This window comes from Stegodyphus dumicola, chromosome 1 (genome assembly GCF_044657685.1).
Source record: "Stegodyphus dumicola isolate Sdum_Otavi_A_Nest chromosome 1, ASM4465768v1".
Taxonomy (NCBI): Eukaryota; Metazoa; Arthropoda; class Arachnida; order Araneae; family Eresidae; genus Stegodyphus; species Stegodyphus dumicola.
This window is the reverse complement of record NC_140768.1, coordinates 166,883,938-166,909,430: the sequence shown is the minus strand read 5'-3', so window position 1 is coordinate 166,909,430 and position 25,493 is coordinate 166,883,938. Positions and strand designations below refer to the sequence as shown.

The 25,493-nt window shown below is 34.5% G+C and overlaps 1 protein-coding gene across 2 annotated transcripts in view; it reads left to right on the top strand.

The window, feature by feature from the left end:
* LOC118179810 (uncharacterized) overlaps positions 1 to 25,493 on the top strand; it is a 125,691-nt gene that overhangs the window by 78,476 nt on the left and 21,722 nt on the right. The window contains exons 7-8 of one of the 2 annotated variants that reach the window (XR_015042881.1): positions 692 to 896; positions 15,812 to 15,948. Coding sequence is in view for 1 of the 2 variants with exons in the window: in XM_085822990.1 (XP_085679116.1) it covers positions 692 to 896 (205 nt within the window). In the remaining variant the exon portion in view is untranslated. The remainder of the gene's footprint in view (positions 1 to 691; positions 897 to 15,811; positions 15,949 to 25,493) is intronic. The other variant, XM_085822990.1, reaches the window with a different exon arrangement.

Sequence of the window (25,493 nt, the reverse complement as noted above, 5' to 3'; positions counted from 1 at the left end):
TGTTTGGTTTCGTTCAGCGCTGCTACCGATTTCCCTGAAAGATAATCCACACTCTTGGTAGGCCACTATCATTCCTCTGTCAAACTCAGATACTTGATCAAAAGATGATCACTGTTTACTACGAGGCATAATTGATCACTTTTTTGAAAAAACCACAAGAAAAATTCAATTGCCGAACTTGAAATCGTCGAAAACTCCAAGCCTTAAATAGCACTTTGAGGTGGTGCGCATAATGTGCGTCTGCGCTGAAATTCTAATCATTTGCATATCTCATCTCCGCTAATGCATTTTGTAAATTTCATGTTATTTGCATACTTCCTTCAGGGTGTTGCATTTACGGTAGCCAGCAGTGTAAATTGAATGACTAAGTATATGAAAGAGTCTTTAAAAGAACTCTTACCTCTTATTAGAATGTAAACTATGCAAGAAATGAGTGAATAAACTTGAAATAATCTGTATTCTACAATTATCCAGTATATCAATTGCATAAGAAATTGACAGATAAATGTTTTAAGATATTTTATTTTCCTTTTGTGATGAAAATGTGTTGTTAAATAAAGTAAACTGAAAATAAACAATAAATTTATCTTATTTTGTAACAAATTACTTGACCTGACTACTGACTTTTTGACATTAACATAACCCCTTCCCCCAATATAAATTACTATAGTTTATTTATTTATTTAAACAGATGTCTGTTGAAGAATGTGATGATGAACAAGAAAATGCAGAATTAATTCCACCAGCTTCTCTTGACAAAATTGAAGAACCACTCATTGCAGAACCATTATCTAGTGTCTATTCTCATCGGGGAAGAACTACAAAACGTACCACATGGGATGAAATAGCTCAAAGAAGCAAATTACAGACGCTGTGGGGTGTTAAAGTCTTCAGAGGTAGATGAGGTTATCATTATTATGCTTATTGTAATTATCTGTGTGTATTACAAAAAAGTGTAATATAACTACCTTTAAGATACAATAACATGCCGAACAAATACTAATTCAGAAGTCAAACAACAAAAATCAGCATTATATTTTCAAAATTTCACAGGACTAGTTTCGATGGTTTTATGGAACTACCATCCTCAGCTGCAAAACTGCAAATTAACAAGATAGGAAATAATGATTAGATAAGATAAGAAAGCCAGGACAAGAATAAGCAAGTGGCACCATCTCTTGATGAAACCAGAACTAAAACATAATTTCTTCGAAGTCTAAGACAAAGATGGATTAGAATTAGGATCCTTAAACTAGAACAGAAAGATTTTTTTTTGAATGTGAAATGCCTCTAGAAAATCCAGTTCTCCAACGGAAGATGTTTTTTGAATAATTTTGGCAGCAGAAAAATTGAAAGTGCGATTTTCGGACCAACAATGTTGAGCAACAGAATACTTCTATGTTTCCTTTTTTCTAACATATGCCTCATGTTTCTTGACGCAAAATTTTAAGGCTCTCTTAGTTTGGTCAATGTAAATTAAACCACACTGGCAAGGAATCCTATAAATACCCCAGGAATTCATATCCGGAATGGGGTCCTTGAATATGGAACTCAGAATTTCATTGATGAGAGAATAAACAACCCAAAAGTTAAATTTCTGCAAAATATGTGCAACTTTATAGCTAATTGATGGAAAGAAGGGAATGACAACAGAATTTTTATAATTTCCTAAAAACAAGAGTGTGCCTTTTAGTGTGTTGAGATGAGAATTTTTTAACTGTTTGATTAATAAATAATATTGGGTGAAAAGCCCCTGTCAGTAGCTATTGCTTTTAAATAATTTAGTTCTTCATCAAGGGATAGTTTGGAGGAGCAAACTTGAAGAACACGGAAAACATAGGAATAAAATGAAGCTAACTTTTGTTTATTTGGATGACATGATTTAAAGTGTAGTGGAAGGCAAACCGATGAAGGTTTACGGCAATTGTCAAGTTCAAAAGTGAACTGAATAGCAGGATCAATAGAATTCATTGTTGAAAGAACTTTATTTAAATCATCTTTTTTACCTTCAAACAGGGTAAAAGTATTGTCTACGTAATGGAATCATGCTGGGAAGTTTAAAGTTTCAAACAATTTTGATTCATAATAATGCATGAAGTTATCAGTCAGGATGGGATTGGGTGGGCTTTCCATGGTTAATCCCTCAGTTTGCTTGTAATATTTATTTTGGAAAACAAAATGTGCTTGTTTCAAACAGAGTTGAGTGAGAGAAATTAGCTCATCAATTTCGATGCAAGAGGAATGCAATTCGCGAAGTCTGGTTTCTAGACATCTTAATGCACCCTCCACTGGAACATTGGTGAATAATGATTTTACTTCAAAAGAAACCATGAGTAAATTTCTAGGAGAAATGTTTTTAACCTTTTTTACAAACTCTATTGAATTTTTTATGGTGTAAATGTTATTGTCTAATAGAGTTGAAAATCTAGAAACTAAATATTTAGCTAATGGATATGAGGCGGTACCTAAATTTGATACAATAGAGTGGAAAGGAATACCACTTTTAGGAATTTTGGGAAGAGCATATAATCTGGCACAATTCGCAACAGATGGGATAAGCTAATGTTTTAAGTTGCTTGAAATGATTTGCGAAGATTTGATCGCAGTTTTTATTTTTGACAGGTCCAAAGATGAAGGATCTTTAGGGATTGGATTATATGGTCCTTCGTTTAAGAGTTTAGTGACACCATCGATGTACGAGTTCTTATCCGTGACGACTATCTGGCCAACTTTGTCGGCCTTTGAAATGATAATATCCGGGTTAGAACGAATTTCGCGCATTATAGCTCTTTCTCTCGCAGTTGGATTTGGTTTCAAAGGTTTATCATTGAATTTCACAATCCAAATATGCGAAACATAAACAAAACTTCAAAATTTAAAAAAAAAAAACTTACCGAAACCCATGCAACCACAAAATGGCGGTTACACCACGTGCAAAAAAGGAAGCAAAAAATAAGCTGTTTCTGGCTCCGAAACACATACAAACGCAACACGACGAAAACTACTTGGAAAAAAGAAGGCACAAAATAAGCCTGTTTGGGGCTTCTAAAATTAAGACACAATAACATGCCGAACAAATACTGATTCAGAAGTCAAACAACAAAAATCAGCGTTATATTTTCAAAATTTTCTATGGTTTTGGAAATATAACGCTGATTTTTGTTTTTAATTTTTTTCTTTTTAATGTTTTGTTTATGTTTTGCATATTTGGATTGTGAAATTAAATAATAAACCTTTGAAACCAAATCTAACTGCGAGAGAAAGAGCTACAATGCGCGAAATTCGTTCTAACCCGGATAATATCATTTCAAAGGCCGTCAAGGTTGGCCAGATAGTCGTCATGGATAAGAACTCTTACATCAATGGTGTCACTAAACTCTTAAACGAAGGACCATATAATCCAATCCCTAAAGATCCTTCATCTTCGGGCCTGTCACAAATAAAAACTGCAATCAAATCTTCACAAATCATTTCAAGCAACTTAAAACATTAGCTTATCCCATCTGTTGCGAATTGTGCCAGATTATATGCTCTTCCCAAAATTCCTGAAAGTGGTATTCCTTTTCGCCCTATTGTATCAAATTTAGGTACTGCTTCGTATCCATTAGATAAATATTTAGTTTCTAGATTTTCAACTCTATTAGACAGTAACATTTACACCATAAAAAATTCAATAGAGTTTGTAAAAAAGGTTAAAAAATTTCTCCTAGAAATTTACTCATGGTTTCTTTTGATGTAAAATCATTATTCGCCTATGTTCCAGTCGAGGGTGCGTTTAGATGTCTAGATACCAGACTTCGCAAATTGCATTTCTCTTGCATCGAAAATGATAAGCTAATTTCTCTCACTCAACTCTGTTTGAAACAAACACATTTTATTTTCCAAAATAAATATTACAAGCAAACTGAAAGATTAGCCATGGGAAGCCCCTCAGTCCCATATCTACATGCATTATGATGAATCAAAATTGTTTGAAACTTTAAACTTCCTGGCATGGATGCATTACATCGACGATACTTTTACCCTGTTTGAAGGTAAAAAAGATGATTTAAAAATTTTGAAGGTAAAAAAGTTCTTTCAACAATGAATTCTATTGTTTCTGCTATTCAGTTCACTTTTGAACTTGAGACTTGGAATTCTCTTTCATTTCTCGACATTCTGGTCACACGTAACACATCCAACTTCAGTACTGCTGTTTATCGTAAATCTTCATTGGTTTGCCTTCCACCACACTTTAAATCATGTCATCCAAATAAACAAAAGTTAGCTTCATTTTATTCCTATGTTTTCTGTGCTCTTCAAGTTTGCTCCTCCAAACTATCCCTTGATGAAGAACTAAATTTCTTAAAAGCAATAGCTATTGACAGGGACTTTTCACCCAACATTATTAATCAAGCAGTTAAAAAATTCTCATATCAACACATTAAAAGGCACACTCTTGTTTAAGGAGATTATAAAAATTATGTTGCCATTCCCTTCTTTCCATCAATTAACTATAAAGTTGCACGTAATTTGCAGAAATTTAACTTTCGGGTCGTTTATTCTCCCATCAATAAAATTCAGAGTTCCATACTCAAGGACCCTATTCCGGATATGAATTCCTGGGGTATTTATAGGGTTCCTTGCCAGTCTGGTTTAATTTACAATGGCCAAACTAAGAGAGCCTTAAAATATCGCGTTAATGAATATAAGGCATATGTTAGAAAAAAGGAAACACAGAAGTCTTCTGTTGCTCAACATTGTTGGTCCGAAAATCACACTTTCAATTTTTCTGCTCCCAAAATTATTCAAAAAACGTCTTCCATTGGAGAACTTAATTTTCTAGAGGCATTTCACATTCAAAATAAAATCTTTCTTTTCTATCCTAATTCCGATCCATCTTTGCTTTTTCGGCCTTTAAAGAAATTATGTTTTAGTTCTGGTTTCATCAACAGATTGCACCACTGGCTTCTCTTCTGTCCAGGCTTTCTTATCTTATCTAATCATTATTTTCTATCTTGTTCATTTGCAGTTTTGCAGCTGAGGATGGTGGTTCGGTAAAACCATTGAAACTAGTCCTGTGAAATTTTGAAAATATAACACTGATTTTTGTTGTTTGACTTCTGAATTAGTATTTGTTCGGCGTGTTATTGTGTGTTAAATATAGAAGCCCCAAACAGGCTTATTTTGTGCTTTCTTTTTTCCACATGGTTTTCGTCGTGTTGTGTTTGTATGTGTTTCGGAGGCAGAAACAGCTTATTTTTTGCTTCCTTTTTTGCACGTGGAGTAACTGCCATTTTGTAGTTGCATGGGTTACGGTAAGTACTTCTTTTTTTTGTAGTTCTGTTTATGTTTCGCATATTTGGATTGTGAAATTCAATAATAAACCTTTGAAACCAAATCTAACTGCGAGAGAAAGGGCTGCAATGCGTGAAATTCATTCTAACCCAGATATTATCATTTCAAAGGCGGACAAAGTTGGCCAGATAGTCGTCATGGATAAGAACACTTACATCGATGGTGTCACTAAACTCTTAAACGAAGGACCATATAATCCGATCCCTAAAGATCCTTCGCCTTTGGACCTGTCAAAAATAAAAACTGTGATCAGATCTTCACAAATCATTTCAAGCAACTTAAAACATTCGCTTATCCCATCTGTTGCGAATTGTGCCAGATTATATGCTCTTCACAAAATTCCTAAAAATGGTATTCCTTTCCACCCTATTGTATCAAATTTAGGTACTGTCTCGTATCCATTAGCTAAATATTTAGTTTCTAGGTTTTCAACTCTATTAGACAATACATTTACACCATAAAAAAATTTCAATGGTGTTTGTAAAAAAGGTTAAAAACATTTCTCCTAGAAATTTACTCATGGTTTCTTTGCCCTCAGGCGCTCACTTTTGTGAGTACGGATGTGGCAATCCTGAGGTACCCTAGCCCTTCAGGGGATCATCTTCTTGGTGAGACGGGTGTCACGATCCTGGAGACCCTTCCCTTCTCCCTTGTGGTTTCTCTCTTCGGTGTTTGGGGCTCGTCACAAGAAACTGGAACAACCCTTGCCTGTAGTTTTCAAACGGCGAGAAAAATGCCCACGTGTTTGCCGTGCGTGGAGACCCGTGTCGCTGGAAAGGTGGGTCCTGGTAGTTGAGAGGCGAGGTACTGTCCGCAACACGCTGCTTTGGCCTCTGCTTCAGCTAAATGGGAAGCACTTTAATCATCCTTACGGTTGTCAATCGGCTGGTCACTAGTCCTTGTGTCAGTGGCTTGGTGTCAAGCTCTCGGGAGTACCTGCTTTCGGGAAAGCCGACTGTGGGGCTTCAGTTTGCGTATAGGTCCGGCTAGCCCTAACACAGGTATATGTGTTCCCTTGTTGGGCTCCGTGGTAGGCGGGGCCGTCGGACCCAAATCTTTTCTTACTTCAATATGGCAAATTCACATATTTTTTTAATCAAAGATTTTGAAGTCACTCCAGTTACTCAACCTAGTTCTGAAATGTCTACTGCTAAACCAGTCACTCAACCTAGTTCTGAAAGTTCTACTGCAAAAAAATTACGTACAGATGCAAATGAAAAAAATCATAACAATAGTCCCTGTTTCCTCGTCACCTCTAGTCCTTCTGGCGAAATGCATAAGATGTCTCCTTGCGTAATAAACAAATACATCAAGTCTTGTATTGGTGAGCCGAGAAATATAAACCGTCTCCGCTCCGGAGACTTGCTTATTGATAAAACCTCAGCCACTCAGTATGTTTCTTTACTTCAGATAACTAAACTTGGGCAAGCGAATGTCACTGTAACAGCACATAAGTCACTGAATAATTGTCGTGGTGTAATCTCAGAATTCGACATTCTGTATGTTTCTGAAGAAGAGATCGCTTCTGAGCTATCCGAATGTCTAATGAATGAATAATGAATAATACCGAATGAATAATCCAAAATGTCTGCGGTGTAAGGCGGATCAGGATGCGTAAAGAACGTAAGTTGATAGACACGAAACACGTGATCCTTACCTTCAACACGCCTGATCTGCCTAAGAATATTATGGCCAGATATCTAAATCTTCCTGTAAGACCTTATATTCCAAACTCTATGCGATGTTTGCCAGCGTTTCAGCCATTCTAAGACGTCTTACCGTGGCAGCCTCACATGCACCCGATGCTCACAGATTGGCCACGATTCTGATAATTGTACCGCTGCACCTTTGTGTATAAATTGCAAAGGTGACCACCCAGCATTTTCTTGCTTGTGCCGAAAATGGAAATCGGAAAAAGAAATCCAGACTACAAAAGTTACTCGGAACATCTCTTACGCCGAAGCCAGAAGATTAGTCCAGAGCACACAGCTTTGACCAAATACATCATACGCCAGTGCTGTTAAATCATCTCGTACAGTTGCCACCCAAACATCAATAGGCACACAGACCCTACCAAATAAAACCCAACCATCTACATCCAACAAAAAAAAAGAAAATGCAATCCATATAGTACCAAAAAAAAAAAAAAGAAACAGTTATTCAAAGTAAGCCCAAAACTACCACACAAAAAATATCAAATAAAAATAGAAGTCACAGCAATAGCTCTCTTGATGAGATGATTTCTGAATCTGCGGATTCAGACAGTATGTATGGAAGTAGAAGAGGGTCTAGAAGTTCCCAGGCATCTACTTCCACAAAAAGCAAAAGAACAGCACAGAAAGAACAAAAACCATTCATAATGGCCACCCTCGTGTCATGGAACTGTCACGGTTTCCACCGAAATTTGCTTGACATCAAATCTATAATAAATGCGTATCATCCTGTGTGCTTAGCAATACTGGAAACAAATCTGAAACCAGAACAGCATGCAAAACTTCGGAGGTTTTCTTTCGTCAGGAAGGATAACCTTGCAGGTGAGCATGCCAGTGGAGGTGTAGGTCTCCTCACCTCACTGGATTATCCCTCAAATGTACTTTCTTTGACGACATCCCTCCAAGTTGTCGCTACTCAAATAAATTTTGATATTGTTGTTTCATTTGTTTCTTTATATTTGCCTCCAAATGAACACATTTATCAGCAAGATTTAAATAATCTCATAGAGCAGCTGCCTGAGCCTTTTGTCATAATAGGAGATTTTAACGGCCATAGTGCGCTCTGGGGTAGTAAAGATACAAATTGCCGAGGAAGACAAATTGAGCAGATGGTTGAAGATCATAGCCTTTGTCTCCTAAATAATGGGCAGGATACGTACTTCCATGAGCCTTCAAGGACATTCCACGCTCTCGACCTTGCCATTTGTTCACCATCTCTGTTGCCTTTTTGCACTTTTAGTGTCGGAAATGATCTTTACAACAGTGATCATTATCCCATTTTTGTGTCTCTTGCACGAAGAGGAGCAAACCCCATGTCGAGACTCCCTCGGTTTTTACTGGACAGGGCAGACTGGAAACTCTTCTCTTCCTCTGCAGAGCTCACAGAAAAAATGGTAGAAGATGTGCATATCGATGATGCGGTTGAAGCTGTTACTAATACTATTATTCAGGCAGCTATGCTTTCCATTCCTAGAACATCAGGAAAAATACTAAAATATACGAAACCATGGTGGAATCGCGACCGTCATGAAGCACTGAAAAAAACAGAAAAAAGCATGGGGTATTTTTCATAGATATCCTACTCTGCGAAACCTCATAGCATTTAAAAGAGCCAAAGCAAATGCATGAAAAGTAAGAAGGCAGAGCCAGAGGGATTCCTGGATTTCGTATGTGTCCTCAATAACATCCTGTACGCCTAGTAAGCGGGTTTGGGAAAGAGTTCGAAAAGCATGCAGAATATATAAAGACCACTCACTTTCCTTTTTGGAAAAAGATGGACGAGTGATTAGCTCCATAGAAGAAGTTGTGAATACTATTGGTGAGACATTTGCTGCCGTTTCTTCCAGCAGAAACTATTCACCTGCATTTCTCTCTATCAAGCAGCACTCTGAAAAAAATCCCATCGCATTCAACTCTTCCAAATCTGAGCCTTACAATACAGATTTTACTATGCTTGAATTAAGGAGAGCTTTGTTGAGGACACATAGGTCTTGTCCGGGTCTTGATGGCATGTATTATGCAATGCTAAAGCATCTGTCCTGTAAGTCACTGACTGCCCTTCTCAGTCTTTACAATAGAGTGTGGAAGGAGCGTACTTTTCCAAGTGTATGGAGGAGAGCTGTCGTAATTCCCATTGCTAAACCAGGGAAAGATCCAAGGAATCCCTCCAACTATCGGCCAATTGCGCTTACGAGTTGCGTATGCAAGCTGTTTGAAAAAATGGTAAACAGCCGCCTAGTCTACTTCTTGGAAAAGAATAATATTTTATCGCCTTATCAAAGCGGTTTTCGAAAGAGGAGAACTACCGTAGATGATATGCTGCTCTTGGAGACATCCATTCGTAAAGCTTTTGTAAGAAGGATTCACCTTGTCTCGGTATTTTTTGACATTGAGAAAGCTTATGATAAGGCATGGAGATACGGTATATTTCGCGATCTTCACGAGAGTGGCTTGCGCGGCAACCTACCAATTTTCATTCAGAATTTCTTGAACACTAGAACTTTTCAAGTAAGGATTGGCTATGTTTCGTCGGATGTTTTTGAACAGGAAGAGGGTGTGCCTCAAGGCTGTGTGCTTAGTGTAATTCTGTTCAGCCTAAAAATAAATTCTGTATTAAAACAACTTCTTCCCACAATTTCAGGATCTTTATATGTTGATGACCTACAAATTAATTGTCGAGGTGCAGATATGAGACATGTAGAAAGGCAGCTCCAGATCGCTTTGAGCAGGATCCAGGAATGGGCAAAAAGACAAGGATTTACGTTTTCGAAACAGAAGACTGTGTGCATGCATTTTTGTAGAAAGCGAGGTCTCCATCCTGAGCCTGAATACCTCAATGGGTCTGCGATTCCAGTTGCACCTGAAGTAAAATTTTTAGGGGTGATGTTCGACCGAAAATTAACTTTCCTGCCTCATGTCCTAAACTTGAGAAAAATGTGTACAAAAGTGTTAAATGTTTTAAAAGTCCTGGCGAACACCTCCTGGGGTGCAGAGCGTTGCTCCATGCTTCGCATTTACAGAGCTCTAATTCGCTCTAGACTGGACTACGGCTCTGCTGTTTACGGATCCGCTCGGTCTTCAGTGTTGTTAAAACTAGATCCTGTTCATCATCAGGCTCTGCGGATTTGTTCTGGAGCCTTCAGGACGTCTCCTGTCCAGAGCCTTTATGTTGACTGTCACGAGCCATCACTCCGTTTAAGGCGTGAGGAGTTGTCTCTTTTACAGTATTTTAATATATTGTCTCAACCTGACCATCCTTACAAACTGTGTTTATTTGATGATAGCTGTGACCTTTTATTTGAGGCACGTCCATCCTGTGTGCCTTCTTTTTCTGTCAGAATCTGTCCCCTCATTGAAGAATTATCCCTGTCTGATATGTCCCCACAAGCAGTACAGCATTTTGAAATCGCACCTTGGGAAAATGCACAAATCCAGCTTCTTGACATTTTCCACAGTTACGGAAAAAGAACCACTAATGACATCATGTAGAGACAAATTTTTGCTGAGCACAGGCATAGTTACAGGAGTTATGTTCCCATATATACGAATGGATCTAAGTCAGCTTGCCACGTTGGCATGTCATTTATAATTGGTGACCACATGGAAGGCAGACGTTTACGCGACGCTTCCTCTGTCTTAACCTCCGAACTGACTGCCATATATTATGCGCTTTTTTACATCTCAACGCTGCACCATGGAAAATTCATTGTATATACAGACTCCTACAGTGCATTGAAAGCTTTAAAATCCTTTTGTAGCACCGAGAATCCTGTGATAGTGGATGTTCTCAAGTTGAATATTAAATTGACAAGGTCTGGATATGAAATTCTGTACTGCTGGGTCCCCGGACATACAGGAATAAAGGGCAATGAGCTGGCGGACATCGCAGCGAAATCTGCTGTTGAAATGTCCGACCGCCTCATCTCTTTTAGAGATATAGTTTGTGTCATCAAAGAAAAGATTAGAAATAAATGGCAGCAACTTTGGGACATTCAGATTCATAACAAGTTGAGAAGGGTGAAGACTAGAATAGAGCGTTGGCATACTACTTGCAATCGTAAGGAGCAAGTTCTTTTGACGCGCCTTAGAATTGGGCACACTAGAGCAGTGCTCCGCAACGGTGTGCCATAAGTAGAATATAGGTGTGCTGCAATCAAATACATGTATTTGACATTTTGCAATTTTTTATCATGTATTTAATACACAATGACATTTTTTTTCCCTTAATAATGTCTATTTTAAATGTTTTTATATATTTCACTGTTGTGTGTGTGATTGTGTGTCAGCATTTGAATTTTTTCGGCACTTCCTTGGTAACTTGGAACTCAAAAATATATAACTTTTTTTAAACATAAATTTAAACGAAATATATTGGTTTCAGACCATTTTAATTAAAAATAATAGCTCTAAAACTGTTTTTTTTTTTTTTTTAATTTTAAATAAACCAATCAAATTGAAGAATTTTTGTTTTTTAATTTTTTTAAAAAAAGAATATTTTCATATTTCCGAAAAAGCAATTTTAACATTACTTCCATTTTCTACGACATATTTATCTGAGCAAAGTTTTTCAACTCTATTATTAATTAAAAATGATAAGCGGTCATGCTTAAAAGATCTTGACCAAGAACTTTGTGTTGCGTTGTCAGATATTGAGCTGAATATAAAACTTTTGTGTTCATTGAAGCAAGCGCAGGTATCACATTGATAATTATTATGATTGCATATAAATAAATATGTTATGGTTTTATAATTGTATATTTTTCAAATTAAAAACAAAAATTTATTGTAAATTTTGTGTATGAATCAATACATATATACATTAGCTTTTGGTGTTCCACGAAATTCCAGAAAGATTTTTTGTGCGTCGCAGGTGAAAAAGGTTGCGCAGCACTGCACTGGAGTGACGCATAGCTACCTTCTGAGAGCTAAGAAGGAGCCTGTTTGTGCAAATTGTAATGTTCGTCTCTCAGTCTATCACGTTTTAATTGAGTGTCCATATTTTAATAGCTGCAACCTGCCTCTCGACCGTTTGATCGGAAGAGAGGTCAATACCAATTTGTTTATCTACCTGAAAGAAACAGGTTTCTATTATTTAATTTGATTTTTGTCTTGATATTTTATATGAGAATTTTAATGAATCATATGTTTTAGGATTTCATATCTTTACTGCAAATATCATTATCTGAATCATAATCAGTATTTTCATCCCACCATTTCAATATCTTTTTACTCGCCTCGATTTTAAAGTGTGCCGTTGTCTTTAGACTTTTTACTTTATATAAAGTTTATTTGTTTAAAAACAAATCCTGTGTTTGGCGCATGTGGCCTGTAGAGCTTTGCGCTATAAATTAACTACCACCACCACCACCACCTCATGGTTTCTTATGATGTAAAATCATTATTCACCAATGTTCCAGTGGAGGGTGCATTAAGATGTCTAGAAACCAGACTTCGCGAATTGCATTTCTCTTGCATCGAAATTGATGAGCTAATTTCTCTCACTCAACTCTGTTTGAAACAAGCAGACTTTGTTTTCCAAAATAAATATTACAAGCAAACTGAGGGATTAGCCATGGAAAGCCCACCCAATCCCATCCTGACTGATAACTTCATGCATTATTATGAATCAAAATTGTTTGAAACTTTAAACTTCCCAGCATGATTCCATTACGTAGACAATACTTTTACCCTGTTTGAAGGTAAAAAAGATGATTTAAATAAAGTTCTTTCAACAATGAATTCTATTGATCCTGCTATTCAGTTCACTTTTGAACTTGACAATTGCCGTAAACCTTCATCGGTTTGCCTTCCACCACACTTTAAATCATGTCATCCAAATAAACAAAAGTTAGCTTCATTTTATTCCTATGTTTTCCGTGTTCTTCAAGTTTGCTCCTCCAAACTATCCCTTGATGAAGAACTAAATTATTTAAAAGCAATAGCTACTGACGGGCTTTTCACCCAATATTATTTATTAATCAAGCAGTTAAAAAATTCTCATCTCAACACACTAAAAGGCACACTCTTGTTTTTAGGAAATTATAAAAATTCTGTTGTCATTCCCTTCTTTCCATCAATTAGCTATAAAGTTGCACATATTTTGCAGAAATTTAACTTTTGGGTTGTTTATTCTCCCATCAATGAAATTCCGAGTTCCATACTCAAGGACCCCATTCCGGATATGAATTCCTGCGGTATTTATAGGATTCCTTGCCACTGTGGTTTGATTTACATTGACCAAACTAAGAGAGCCTTAAAATTTCGCGTCAAGGAACATGAGGCATATGTTAGAGAAAAGGAAACATGGAAGTCTTCTGTTGCTCAACATTGTTGGTCCGAAAATCACTCTTTTCAATTTTTCTGCTGCCAAAATTATTCAAAAAAGATCTTTCATTTGAGAACTGGATTTTCTAGAGGCATTTCACTTTCAAAAAAATCTTTCTGTTCTAGTTAACGATCCTAATTCTAATCCATCTTTGCCTTCGACCTTTAAAGAAATTATGTTTTAGTTCTGGTTTCATCAACAGATGGCACCACTTGCCTATTCTTGTCCAGACTTTCTTATCTTATGTAATCATTATTTCTCATCTTTTTCATTTGCGGTTTTGTAGCTGAGAATGGTGGTTCGGTAAAACCATCGAAACTAGTCCTGTGAAATTTTGAAAATATAACGCTGATTTTTGTTGTTTAACTTCTGAATTAGTATAACTACCATTTATGATCATATGCATTTATATGACCGATAAAGGTTGCCAAGAGAGTTGTAGAGGATATTCTGTAACAAAAAAGAAGAAATGAGTCAGAAAGTTTGGGAGTTCTTCATCTGAAAAAATTGTATATCCTAAATAGAGTATAAATAAGAAATTTAAATCTGATTGGATGTAATTATAAAGGAAATAAGACCGTCAGGATTATCTGAAAAGAAGCTTTGAATTTTAAGGGAAAATATTTTTAGCCCAAAGGGTCATTAGCCCAGAAGGGCTGTTAGTTTTGAAATGGCATTTTGCATTGAATCACTCTTCAAATAGTTGCCACCAAATATTATCCCCTTGTATTATATTTAAAGAAATTAAATAATGAAGAATCTGCATGAATATATGTACTTGTGTGTGTTTCATATTGTAAAAAATAATGTTACCTAAGGCCATCAAATGTTGAATAATGCACTTTTCCACCCGAGTATAGGCACCTGAAGCCTGAATTTTTAATTTCATATTTGTTGTATTATGTATTTCATATTTAGCAAGCTTTAATGAATTTTTGATTAACAAACTCAATGATTTCAAAGCGTGCATGGTCAATTTTGTGGTTTAAGTACTAAGATTAATATATTTAATAAATTAATAACTAACATGCAACTCTTAGATGAAGCTCTGCTACAAATAACCTGCATAGGTCATTCAGTCAGTAATCATTTTAGTGTTTTTAACTAGCCAATCCCAATACGTCAAAACCCGAAATAACTTATATGGGAATTGTAACTTTTTCCTCTGCGTTCTGGGTTTTCATTTTGAATGTGTCATTTTTTTCCCCCTGTAGTTATGTCCTGTTAATTGCAAATGCGTAAAACTTAAAATAATTTATCAGTATCAATGTAGTTTTTAAGAATAGGCACTTTTCGCTGCCATTTGTTAACATTGGTTATTTTTTTCAATAGTTAACCTAGTCACTATGTACCATGCACATGCAGGTGTTTGCCATTTAAGACATTTTGTCCAAAGTCGTGTAAGGGAATACAAAATCCCTTTCAGCGCAGATGAACTGGCAAGATGTCATGAACTCTCAAAAATCTAAAATGGGCTTTTGCCCATTTCAGATATATGTGAGCATTTGTAAGAAAATCTAGCACAAAACTTGAAGAGGCCAACGTTTATACTGTATTTTCCTTCTCAAGCAATGTTCTCAGTCTCTTTGTATTAGCTACCAAAAGAGGTTTTGAAATTGCCTTTGATTTTAATCCTGTTTTGTTAAATATTTTGGCCTATTGGAAGTACAGTCAAAAGTCGTTAATTCGGACACCCATAATCCGGAATGATCTGTAATCCTGACCTCAAAGCTAAAAACTTTCTGCGCATGCGCCGCGTTGACACATGCGCATAGGCGTTTACGCATGCGCATAAGACCTTTACGACTGCGCATATGCGTGTGCGCAAGTGCAGAATACGTTTTCACATGCGCGTTTAATGTATAACGGACAGTATAAGCTAAAATTATCTAATTATTTATTTCAGTTAATGTTGCAGATTGCGTTGTTCCTTAATCTTCTAATTGGATCCGGCTTATTATTTTTTGCAGACTGTAAGAGCAATTTTATGAAAGTAAACTTGAACTTTTGATTATGTCAAATAGAATTTCCGATGCTGGAGCTCCCAAAGGATTTACAAAACGAAAGTATGTTTCGATGTCCATCAAACAAAAAGTGGAATTGCTGCAAAAAATGGATAAAGACATGAAGAAGAAGGTGACAGAGAGGTTAGTGAAAACGAAAAAATTTCGATTGACAAGTTAGTCGGTATTCTCAGCACAGCAATTACGGGACTTGAACAGCGGAACTTTGTAACTGAACAAGAAATTATATCTGTTTACAGAATTAAAGAGAAAGTATTATCACATAAAACGAAGCAACTTAAACAACTTACATTGAAAGAAATGTTTAATAAAGTAAACAAATAAATATTAAGCTTTTTTTTGTGAATTTTGATACCCTTTAGATCATAATTGTTCTTTATTTAATCAATCACGTTTCATATTTTTAATTTTAGAATTTCTGCATGCCATCTTACGAGATTTAAACTGATGATCTATAATCCGGAAAAATCGATAATCCGGAATGGCCGAAGTCCCAAAGAGTCCGGATTAACGACTTTTGACTGTATTAATGTCGTGGAGGCTTAGGAAGGTGATGTATTATTTTTTGGGTAATAAATCAATTGAATTGTTTTTGGAGATTGTTTAGTAAGGTGGGACCCATTGCAAAACCATCTGGTCAAACAGAAACCTCGGAGTTTTTTTGCACTTAGGATGCAGTTCGTAAACTTCTCACTTGTGAAAGGTTGAAAACCGATTTTAAATGAGGTAGAATTGCAGTTAAAACAGAATTATTCATGCAGTATCTAACTGCTAGAGGACAGCATAAATGATTTCCAATTTTTACAAAGTATATTCTGTTAATAAGGTCTTAAACTATTATCCAAAAATGTAATGGGAAAATAAGGTATTAAAGACATTATCATCTGACCCTTTTAAACAATAGCAGGTGCTTTTTCTCCTAATATACATGGTATGATTTTTTCAATTTAGATGCGAGTCTAGAATGCAACGTAGGTGTTTAGTGGGTTCTATATGGTGAGTTTTATTTCACTGGTGAAATGCTTGAGAAGATTTCTCAAAGGTTTTGTTGAATCTTTATGACCAAGAACAATTCATGAGGATAGTGTTTCGTCATTTCACATTTCTGAGCAAAAATCTATATTAATTTTTTTTATTTTCTAATCTATAAAAATCTTAATTTAAATTGTAAAGAAATTCCAAATTGTGAAATAATTCTCTGATGCGATGATAGGCAATTAATTTCAAAAAGAAATAAAAATTATGGTATTCATACAAAACACTTAAAAGTAAGAATAATTGAAAAATATATGAAAAAATTAAATAAAAAGTAAAAAGTAAATAAAATGGAAAAAATATACAGAAAAAGCCAAATAAATTATATATTTTTTTTACTTACTAGGTCAAAATTAATTGTAATTTTACATCAGTCGCGGACATTTAGCCGACAAGGACACTTAGCCGACATGGACAGATAGCCGACAGGATATTTAACCGACACGGACACTTAACCGACAGAACATTTAGCTGACACGGACAGTTAGCCGACAAGGACATTTAGTCGACAGGACACTTAGCCAACAGGACATTTAGGCGACACACAGAATTCGCCTTCAGGGCATTTCGCTACGGGACAGTTAACTCTCAAGACATTTAGTCAACAGGACACTAAGCCGATAGTGACGTGTAGCTGACACGTACCCAATAATTATTTCAATTTACAATCAATTACAAAATTTCTCGACTTCTACATAAGTTCAATATTTAAGTTATTTTTTTCACGTATCAGTAAAGTTCAGTTTTTGATTCTTGAAGATCTCATATTCATAATTTTAATTATTGTGTTAATTTAGTATTGTTTGATATGCATCATATTAGCCAAATTGAAAAAGCGCTGAAATTTCTTGTCAGGGAATGTGAATTAAATTTCGAAAGGATAAAAGAATTTTTTTAGCTAAGCACGACAGTCACTTAATTACATTTTAATATGGGATCTTCAAAAACTAAATATAATGCTTCTTCATTTAATCAACTGGGTATTTTTGAACACTTTCACATGATTATCAATTTGCCTTGTTTACTTAATGATAATAATTTTACAATCTCGCTATTCCAAATGCTTTCAAATTTCTAATATCTTTACATTTCATTAATATTTTACTCACTACATCATGTTACATTCTTTCCCTTACAAAATCGTTTGGCTCCTCCCACTGTTGAAATTTCCTTTCCCTGTCTTATGAAGCGACGCAATCGCAGATGTAGGTATCTGGCTATTGCCTTACCCTGTATATAGCAAGTGAAATTACTGAGCATAAATTTTTCTGTGCTAGCATTAAGTCAGGAGATTTGAATGCAAAGCATTCAGATACCATTGTAGCGAAGTAAGAGGGGATGAGCAATTATATTCATAGGGAGCAATTACAGTTATCTGGCAGATACTGTTTAGGCATAACTTGGGTGCAGGAATCCGCAGTGAGGTTGGATCATTCATTTCGTGTTACGAAACACAATTACTTGAGAGACATCATCTAGACTGAACTGGCTGCTGTCCTCAGTGTAGTAGGAGTAGACCGTTCTGAAAAATCTGAATAATGCAATAAAAATTATTGTTATTCTTGAATTACATTTACGACCAATGCTAAACAGAGTATACTCGCTGGCAACCTTTTTAATGTTCATTTTCAAAACAAGTCGCAGTCATTTCTTATCAGATTGATTGTTTTTTTCAATACTGACATACGATTACATTGAATTTTTATCAGATAGTACAATTTTATGCCTTAAGGCCATTTGTGGTAATTAGGTCAATTAGAATGCAATCACCGAAGGTGAAAATATAGAAAAAGCAAAGTCAAGGGTTAAATTTATCAATTCTAATTGAGAATGCACTAGCGAAGCAAAGCACTGCGGTTTTACATAATTTCTGAATAAGCTGTTCGTACGAATTGAAGTAATTCTTTTCTTTAAACTTGTATTCCAAATTAAGAGTTAACTTGAAATTAATGTAGATAATTAGAGAGAATTATATTTTTGTAGCGTAGTTTGCGTGAGATGAGATCACTTGGAGTCACGTGATATGAACTGCCGAATCAGAATGTTGAACTATGAAAACATAGTAAATTAATGTCTTTTTTCAAATTTATTGGCTTTTTAGAAAATTTTAAACGATATTAAAATGTATATCCTTCAAAATAAAAAAATTCTTAGAACTAACATTTGCTAAAACTTTTTATGTGTATGCTGTCACCAATAAAGTCATCGCGACTTTCAAAACATAGTACGTAATATTATCTATTGACATGACTGGATCTAGTTAAATCTAGCAGATTTTTCATAACAGGGAAAGGAAATTCAGGGTTTGTATGGTCCTTAAAAGTCCTTAATTTTGGTCAAAATGAATAAATGGTTCTTAATTTTGCTCATTTGACATTTCTTATCATTCCTAATGATTGCCATTCTAAGTGTGAATTGCGATTTCTCGTGAATATGGAATTAAAATTACACGGCTCTTAACCAATCTGTTGGCAGATTTGTGTTGCAAATGATAAAAAACAGTTAGCTACCCTAGAACGAAAGTATCGGGTGTCTGATTGGCTATTTACCCAGTTTTTCGAAACAGGTGTTGTCCATAAATTTAGGCAGATTGTGATGAAAGCATGAAGCCGGAAGTTCTTTAAGAGGCGAAAGTGATGATGAAGGTGCTCGAGGGAAAAAAAGGGGGGCATTCTGAAAATATTTGCCAAAATTAGAACAATCCCAACCTGGAAGGCCACAACCCCTCCGACGCCAATAGGAACGAGATGCCTGGAAAGTGCATTTTCAATAAACTGTGGCTTCATCAAGCTGACTACAAAGACTGGATATTGATGGATGACAATCCTTATAAAGCTAAATGTGGTCTTTGTCTGAAACAAATTGAAATTTCTAGAATGGGAGAATCAGCGCTGAAAATTCACATGAAAGCTAAGTTTTGTTTTATCATTTCAATTTTTTTTTTTTTTTACTTAGTTTTGCTTACTTTAATTTCTGTGTTTGTTTGAATTAAGCCATAAATTAATTTTTGATCACTTTCTACAGAGTTTTTTTGGGGGGGCTCATATATGTATGGGATATCGGGATTATGAGTTTATTTCTGCAGAGGGTCTGTTATCGATTTCGCGGGAAATCATTTCGATTTTAGGTCGCCAAGGGCAAATTCGGTAATGCTAGCCAAAAAGAATGAAGTTCGGAAATGCGTTTTGAAGCTTTTTGACGTTTGAATAGACAATTAAGTATTTGGTTTAATCCTATGCACAAGGTATCCATTGCATAAGGGTTTTGGCGACTTTATGATAAGCGTTAAACGGGACATATACGATGAGTAGTTAAACGGGTCATTTTGGTGTTGGTGATAATTTTCAAAATTGCGCCAAGGCTGCACCGTTTACTAGAATTTTACCAAGTATTTTTATAAAAGGAATACTGCTTTCAGAATTGAATTTTAATATCACATCAGTTATCCAAATAGTTGGTCGATATAAAATTTCTTTGTGATAATGATTGAAATTATCTTTTGTTATTAAGCTAATTTCGCGTATTTATAACTAGAAATTAAAATAAAAGCTAAATCCTGAATAAAAAGTCAGTGTTGAAATGATAAGGAAAAAATAAAAGAAATGGTAGATTAATAAATTAAAAGAAAATGACCGATAAGCGGAATGGTTGCTACACGGAGAAAACGTGTTCATGGTATTGCCAATATCGCATTCTTATGGCAATTTTAGCGATGTAACGGAATCTCTGCAGGAATGCTTGCCTAGAATATTTCGCGATGTCGCAATTTTTTATCGATATAGTACATTTTTTAAGTGTTAAAATATAATGCGTAAGAAAAATTCATACATTTTTGTTTAACAATAAAACCAATTATTGCAGAATTTTTATCTTTGCTCCATCATCTGATAGATAAAGAAATAATGTTTTAATTAAAATTTTCTGCTATAAAGTTCTGCTTTTACCAATGGTTGCAAAATGTCCCAGCAGTTGAAAGAGCCATTGAAATATGGGATGACTTGCTACTATACATTATAAAAGTTGAAATGGGGCAGTTTAAAAAAAATTCATTGAAATCCATCTCAAATATTTTGGAGGCAACTAAGGATAAAACATTTCTTATAAAATTTAATTTTTTTTTCTCTCACTGTCAAAAATGTTATTGCCTTTCCTTGAATATTATCAAAGCGATAAACCACTTATTCCCTTTTTTGCTGAAGATATCTTAAAACTTGTAAATGATTGCTTTTAGCACTTTAAAATTTTGAAACTAGAATATTCAAAAATAACTAAAGCAGAAAATCTTTATAAATTTAATTTTAATGATCCAAATTGTTATAATGATAAAAGTAAAGTTTATTTGGGATTCAATGCTGAGCAGTTATTGAATGATAAATGCCACAAGAAGAAATACTGTGCATTTCACAAGCTGCAAGTTTTGCATTGAAACAAGGTCAACAATGTGTCTTAACAATGGTACAACACTTAATGGCTAAATGTCCAATAAATTATTCTCTTATTCGAAACGTATCTTGTATAGACTCACAGTTGATGGCTAAAAGTCCAGAAAAAGCCCAGAACAAAATGAAAATAGTTCTAACGGTATTAACGCAGAATAAACGTGTTTTACAAGATAATTGTGATGAAATTCTGCTGCAGTTTGGAGAGATTCTAGACAAAGTAGTTAAGACAAATTTACATGAATTTTCTACTTTTGATCCTCAAAATCTATCTCTTGACACATTTCTCACTTCTTATTTTCACGATTTTCACTATTCTAAAGTATGGGAAATAGTGAAAATTATTCTTATCTTGTCACATGGACAGACCTCTGTGGAAAAGGGCTTCTCTGTAAATAAAGCAATTCAAAATTTAAGTGACTCATCATACATTTCTCAATGCACAGTATTTGATTACATAAAATTTTCTGGAGGTATTTTTAATATCGAAATTATTAAAGAAATGAGATCAGCAGCAGCTTCGATAGATGCTTTTAGCAGATGAAGCCGAGACCAGCAGGAACATTGATTTGTTTATCAAAGCAAATGAACTTAGAAGAATAGTTAAAGAAAAGGAAATAAACATAAATGAATTAAATGGTAAAATATCTGAAAAATTTTCAGATTTTAAAAAAGTATAAATGTTTTGTATCTTTTATTGTATAGTTTATCATTCTAGTATCTTTCAAAAAACCAAAGAAATAAATTGTATGTTTACGAATCTGTTATTTTAATCTGCAGAATATTCTTACATTGCAATTATAATAGTAGTTGACTGTGTTTAAATAAATATCAAATAAGTTAAATAATAATCATGTAAATCTCTAAAATAGCTGTGGCTGTTATTAGTGTAAAATACACTTATACATGTTTTTTAAGAAATTATGTTCTTAATTTAATGTTATCTACTTCATAACTTGTAGGGAGTTAGTTTAATTTTTAAAATTGTGTTTATGTTAAGTATTAAATTGAATTTAATAATAGTGCATAATACACACTTCTGTTAGTTTCTTAAATGGATAATTGCTTTATTCTACTCTTTTTTTTTTTTTTTTTTTTTTTTTTTTTTTTTTTTTTTTTTTTTTTTGTTTTGTTTTGTTTTGTTTTGTTTGTTTGTTTGCTGATAGGTCCTTAATTTTTTCTTTGATGGTCCTTAAAAGTCCTTAATTTTCATGTAAGGAAATGTGTACGAACCCTGAAATTTCATTAGTGGGAGGAGCCAAACGATTTTTTTAAGGGAAGGAATATAACACGATGCGATGAGCAAAATAGTAATGTAACGTAAAGATATTAGAAATTTGAGTAAACAAGAAAAAATTTTAATGACGTGAAAGTTGATTAAATGAAGAAGCTTTACAGATAATTTTTGAAGATCCCATATTAAAATGTAATTAAGTGACCGCCGTACTTAGCTAAAAAAATTCTTTTTCCTTTTGAAATTTAATTCATATTTCTTGACGAGAAATTTCAGCACTTTTTCAATTTAGCCAATATACACCAAACAGCACGATACATATCAAACAATGTTAAATTAACACAATAATTAAAAACACGTATGAGATCTTCAAGAATCAAAAACTGAATTTTACTGATAGGTGAAAAAAATAACTTAAATATTGAACTTATGGAGAAGTCGAGAAATTTTGTAATTGATTGTAAATTGAAATAATTATTGGGTATGCGTCAGCTAAACGTCGCTGTCGGCTTAGTGTCCTATTGACTAAATGTCTTGACAGTTAACTGTCCCGTAGCGAAATGCCCTGACGGTGAATTGTGTGTGTCGACTAAATGTCCTGTCAGCTAACTGTCCGTGCCGCCTAACTGTCCTGTCGGCTAAATGTCCTTGTCGGCTAAGTGTCCTGTCGGCTAACTGTCCATGTCGGCTAAATGTCCTGTAGGCTAAGTGTCCATGTTGGCTAAGTGTCTTGTCGGCTAACTGTTTCGTGTCGGCTAAATGTCCGTGTTGGCTAACTGTCCTGTCAGCTAACTGGTGTTGGATAAGTGTCCCGTCAGCTAAGTGTCACGGACCCATTTTACATATTACCGTAACCAGAGACAATTTCAAAATTGTGGGCTCGCAGCAAAGATGCATGAAGCCACTAAGGGTTGCCCGTGATAGCTGTTTGGGAGAGTCCATTTTACTGTTATGATACTAGCTACTTTTGTATTGGCATGAAATTAAGACAGGATGAGGGTTGCAATTGGCACAAATTTTCTTACAGTGTGGCATGATTCTCCTTGTATTTCTTTAGTGACTGTGCATATATATTATATTATATGAAATCTTACTCTCTAAAACTGCAGATTTGAAGTTAACAAATTGCAGCTGCATAATTACTTTTATTATGCTCTTCTTCTATATTTTACTTTCATTTTGCACAAACTGTATACAGTAAACTAAAATTTGTTTTTGTTTAACAATGTTTTTGTAGTCTTGAGGGATCTTTTTTTCATTGTTTTAAGGAAAAACTTGTGAGAACAATCAATCTGTAGCTATTGGTATCAGTATGGTAAATCTATCAGTTCAGCAAAATGTACAACAGAAGGAATTTTTTATTTTTAATGAGTTCAAAATTATGTGATAATGTCAGCCTTATATCTCCCAAAAAAAGTGGTCTTGACAGCATCTTTTGACTTAAGTATATGTTTTCAGCTTCCAATATAATGTTGGTATTCATATTCATGTCTTTTGAATCAGTTTGCTTAGTACAGATTAATCTTAGAAATTTATAATAAGTTAACAGTCAGAATGATAAGATTAGCAGTGTCCAACCTTTTAGCTTCCTTGGGTCACATGTTAAGAAGACAACATATTTTAGACCGTACAAATTATTTCTAAGACCAGTGGCAGTATGTAACTTTCAAAAGTGACTCGCACAACTAAGTATATTTCATTGAAAATTTTTGAGTTTGTTCATGTTTGACCACTGAAAGAAATTTTCTGATTTCACCTCTAAATTGAGAAATGTATGGGTCAGACCATGTTAGTTCAAATTTGCTATGTGTGTATTATATATAAAAAACACATATACAGAATTATTTTTAGTGATTCATTTAATTCATATGATGAGCCACCACTGCCTAACACTAGCAATGGCAGAAAAAAGGTAAAAAAACGTATTCAAGTCATTTATATTAATTTAAGATTTTTTAATATAATGAAACGAATTAATTTGAATTAATAATGAATAGAATTAATTTGACAGTGTTTGACATTTTAATCATACATTTCATTATTAATTTTATTTATAAAGTTAACAAGAAATCAAAATTAGTATGATATTTGGCCTTGAATTAGAGAAAGTAATGCTTCAATGTCTGGCAGGTTTGATAGAAGTGATTGAAATTTCCAAGGAGTTCTCATTGGGATGGGGTATTGATATTATTTTGCACTTCGCACTCACTTCCTAGGACATGTTGATACTTGCTTTGAGTCATGTGCAGGTGTGGGTTGGACACTCCTGGATTAATTGGTGGATTGTTTCTATTGCATTTCTAAAGTTTAGAAATTAAAAAATTTTGCTAAAAGCAGCAACTTTGGTAGAAATTTAAGCTTAGATGTTATTGCAGCGTTATATTTAGGTACTGTTACAAATTTGGTATTTAGATATGTCATTTTAGCAGAATTATTATTAAAATTGTTGTATTTACCTGTGCAATGCAGCGCGAGACTTAATTTTAAGAGAAGGCTATGCGGGAAAAGTCAGAATACAAGGACACTCGCATTTAACATTAAGTAAATGGATATCTCGGTAATTTTTATTGAAATTGAATAAATATAATTGACCACTATGTCAGCTGTAACTGTAATTCCATCTTCTTATTGCTTTCCAGTAATTCCGAGAAGCGGAAATTACTAGAAATATCTTGTCACTGGTTGAAAATTATAAAAAGCCAGAAAGAGAGCATCTCGGTTCAGTTGCTTAGTTACTGTTGTTGTGAGTTGTTATTTCTGCATGAATTGGGAAATCTGAGTTAGCTGAATCCGGTCATACGACCAGTTACAACATCATCGGCTGATCATGACCGTGGAGTGATGACGAAGTCAGGAAAGACCATCTGACCAGCGACATTAAACCCATAATTGACTTCATGGTGTTTTCAAACAGAAAACCTACTTGGCAGGACATTTCAATCTGTAGTCCTATGACAAAACAATATTAGGCTGCCTGGGACTCACTCCACATTTGAAACAGTTTGAAGTATAACTACTGATTATATTGCATGATAAAGTGAACACTTATACTAATATCTCTGAGGAAAATTCCAGAGTTCTGTTATACAGTCAAAAGTCATTAATCCGGACTCGTCGGGACTTCGGCGATTCCGGATTATACATCATCAGTTTAAATCTGGTAGGATGGCATGCAGAAATTATAAAATTAAAAATATGAAACTAATTTATGAAATAAAGAATAATTATGATCTAAAAGGTATCAAAATTTACAAAAAAAAAGCTTAATATTTATTTGTTTACTTTATTAAACATTTCTTTCAATGTAAGTTGTTTAAGTTTTGCTTCGTTTCATGTGATAATACTTTCTCTTTAATTCTATTAAACAGACATAATTTCTTGTTCAGT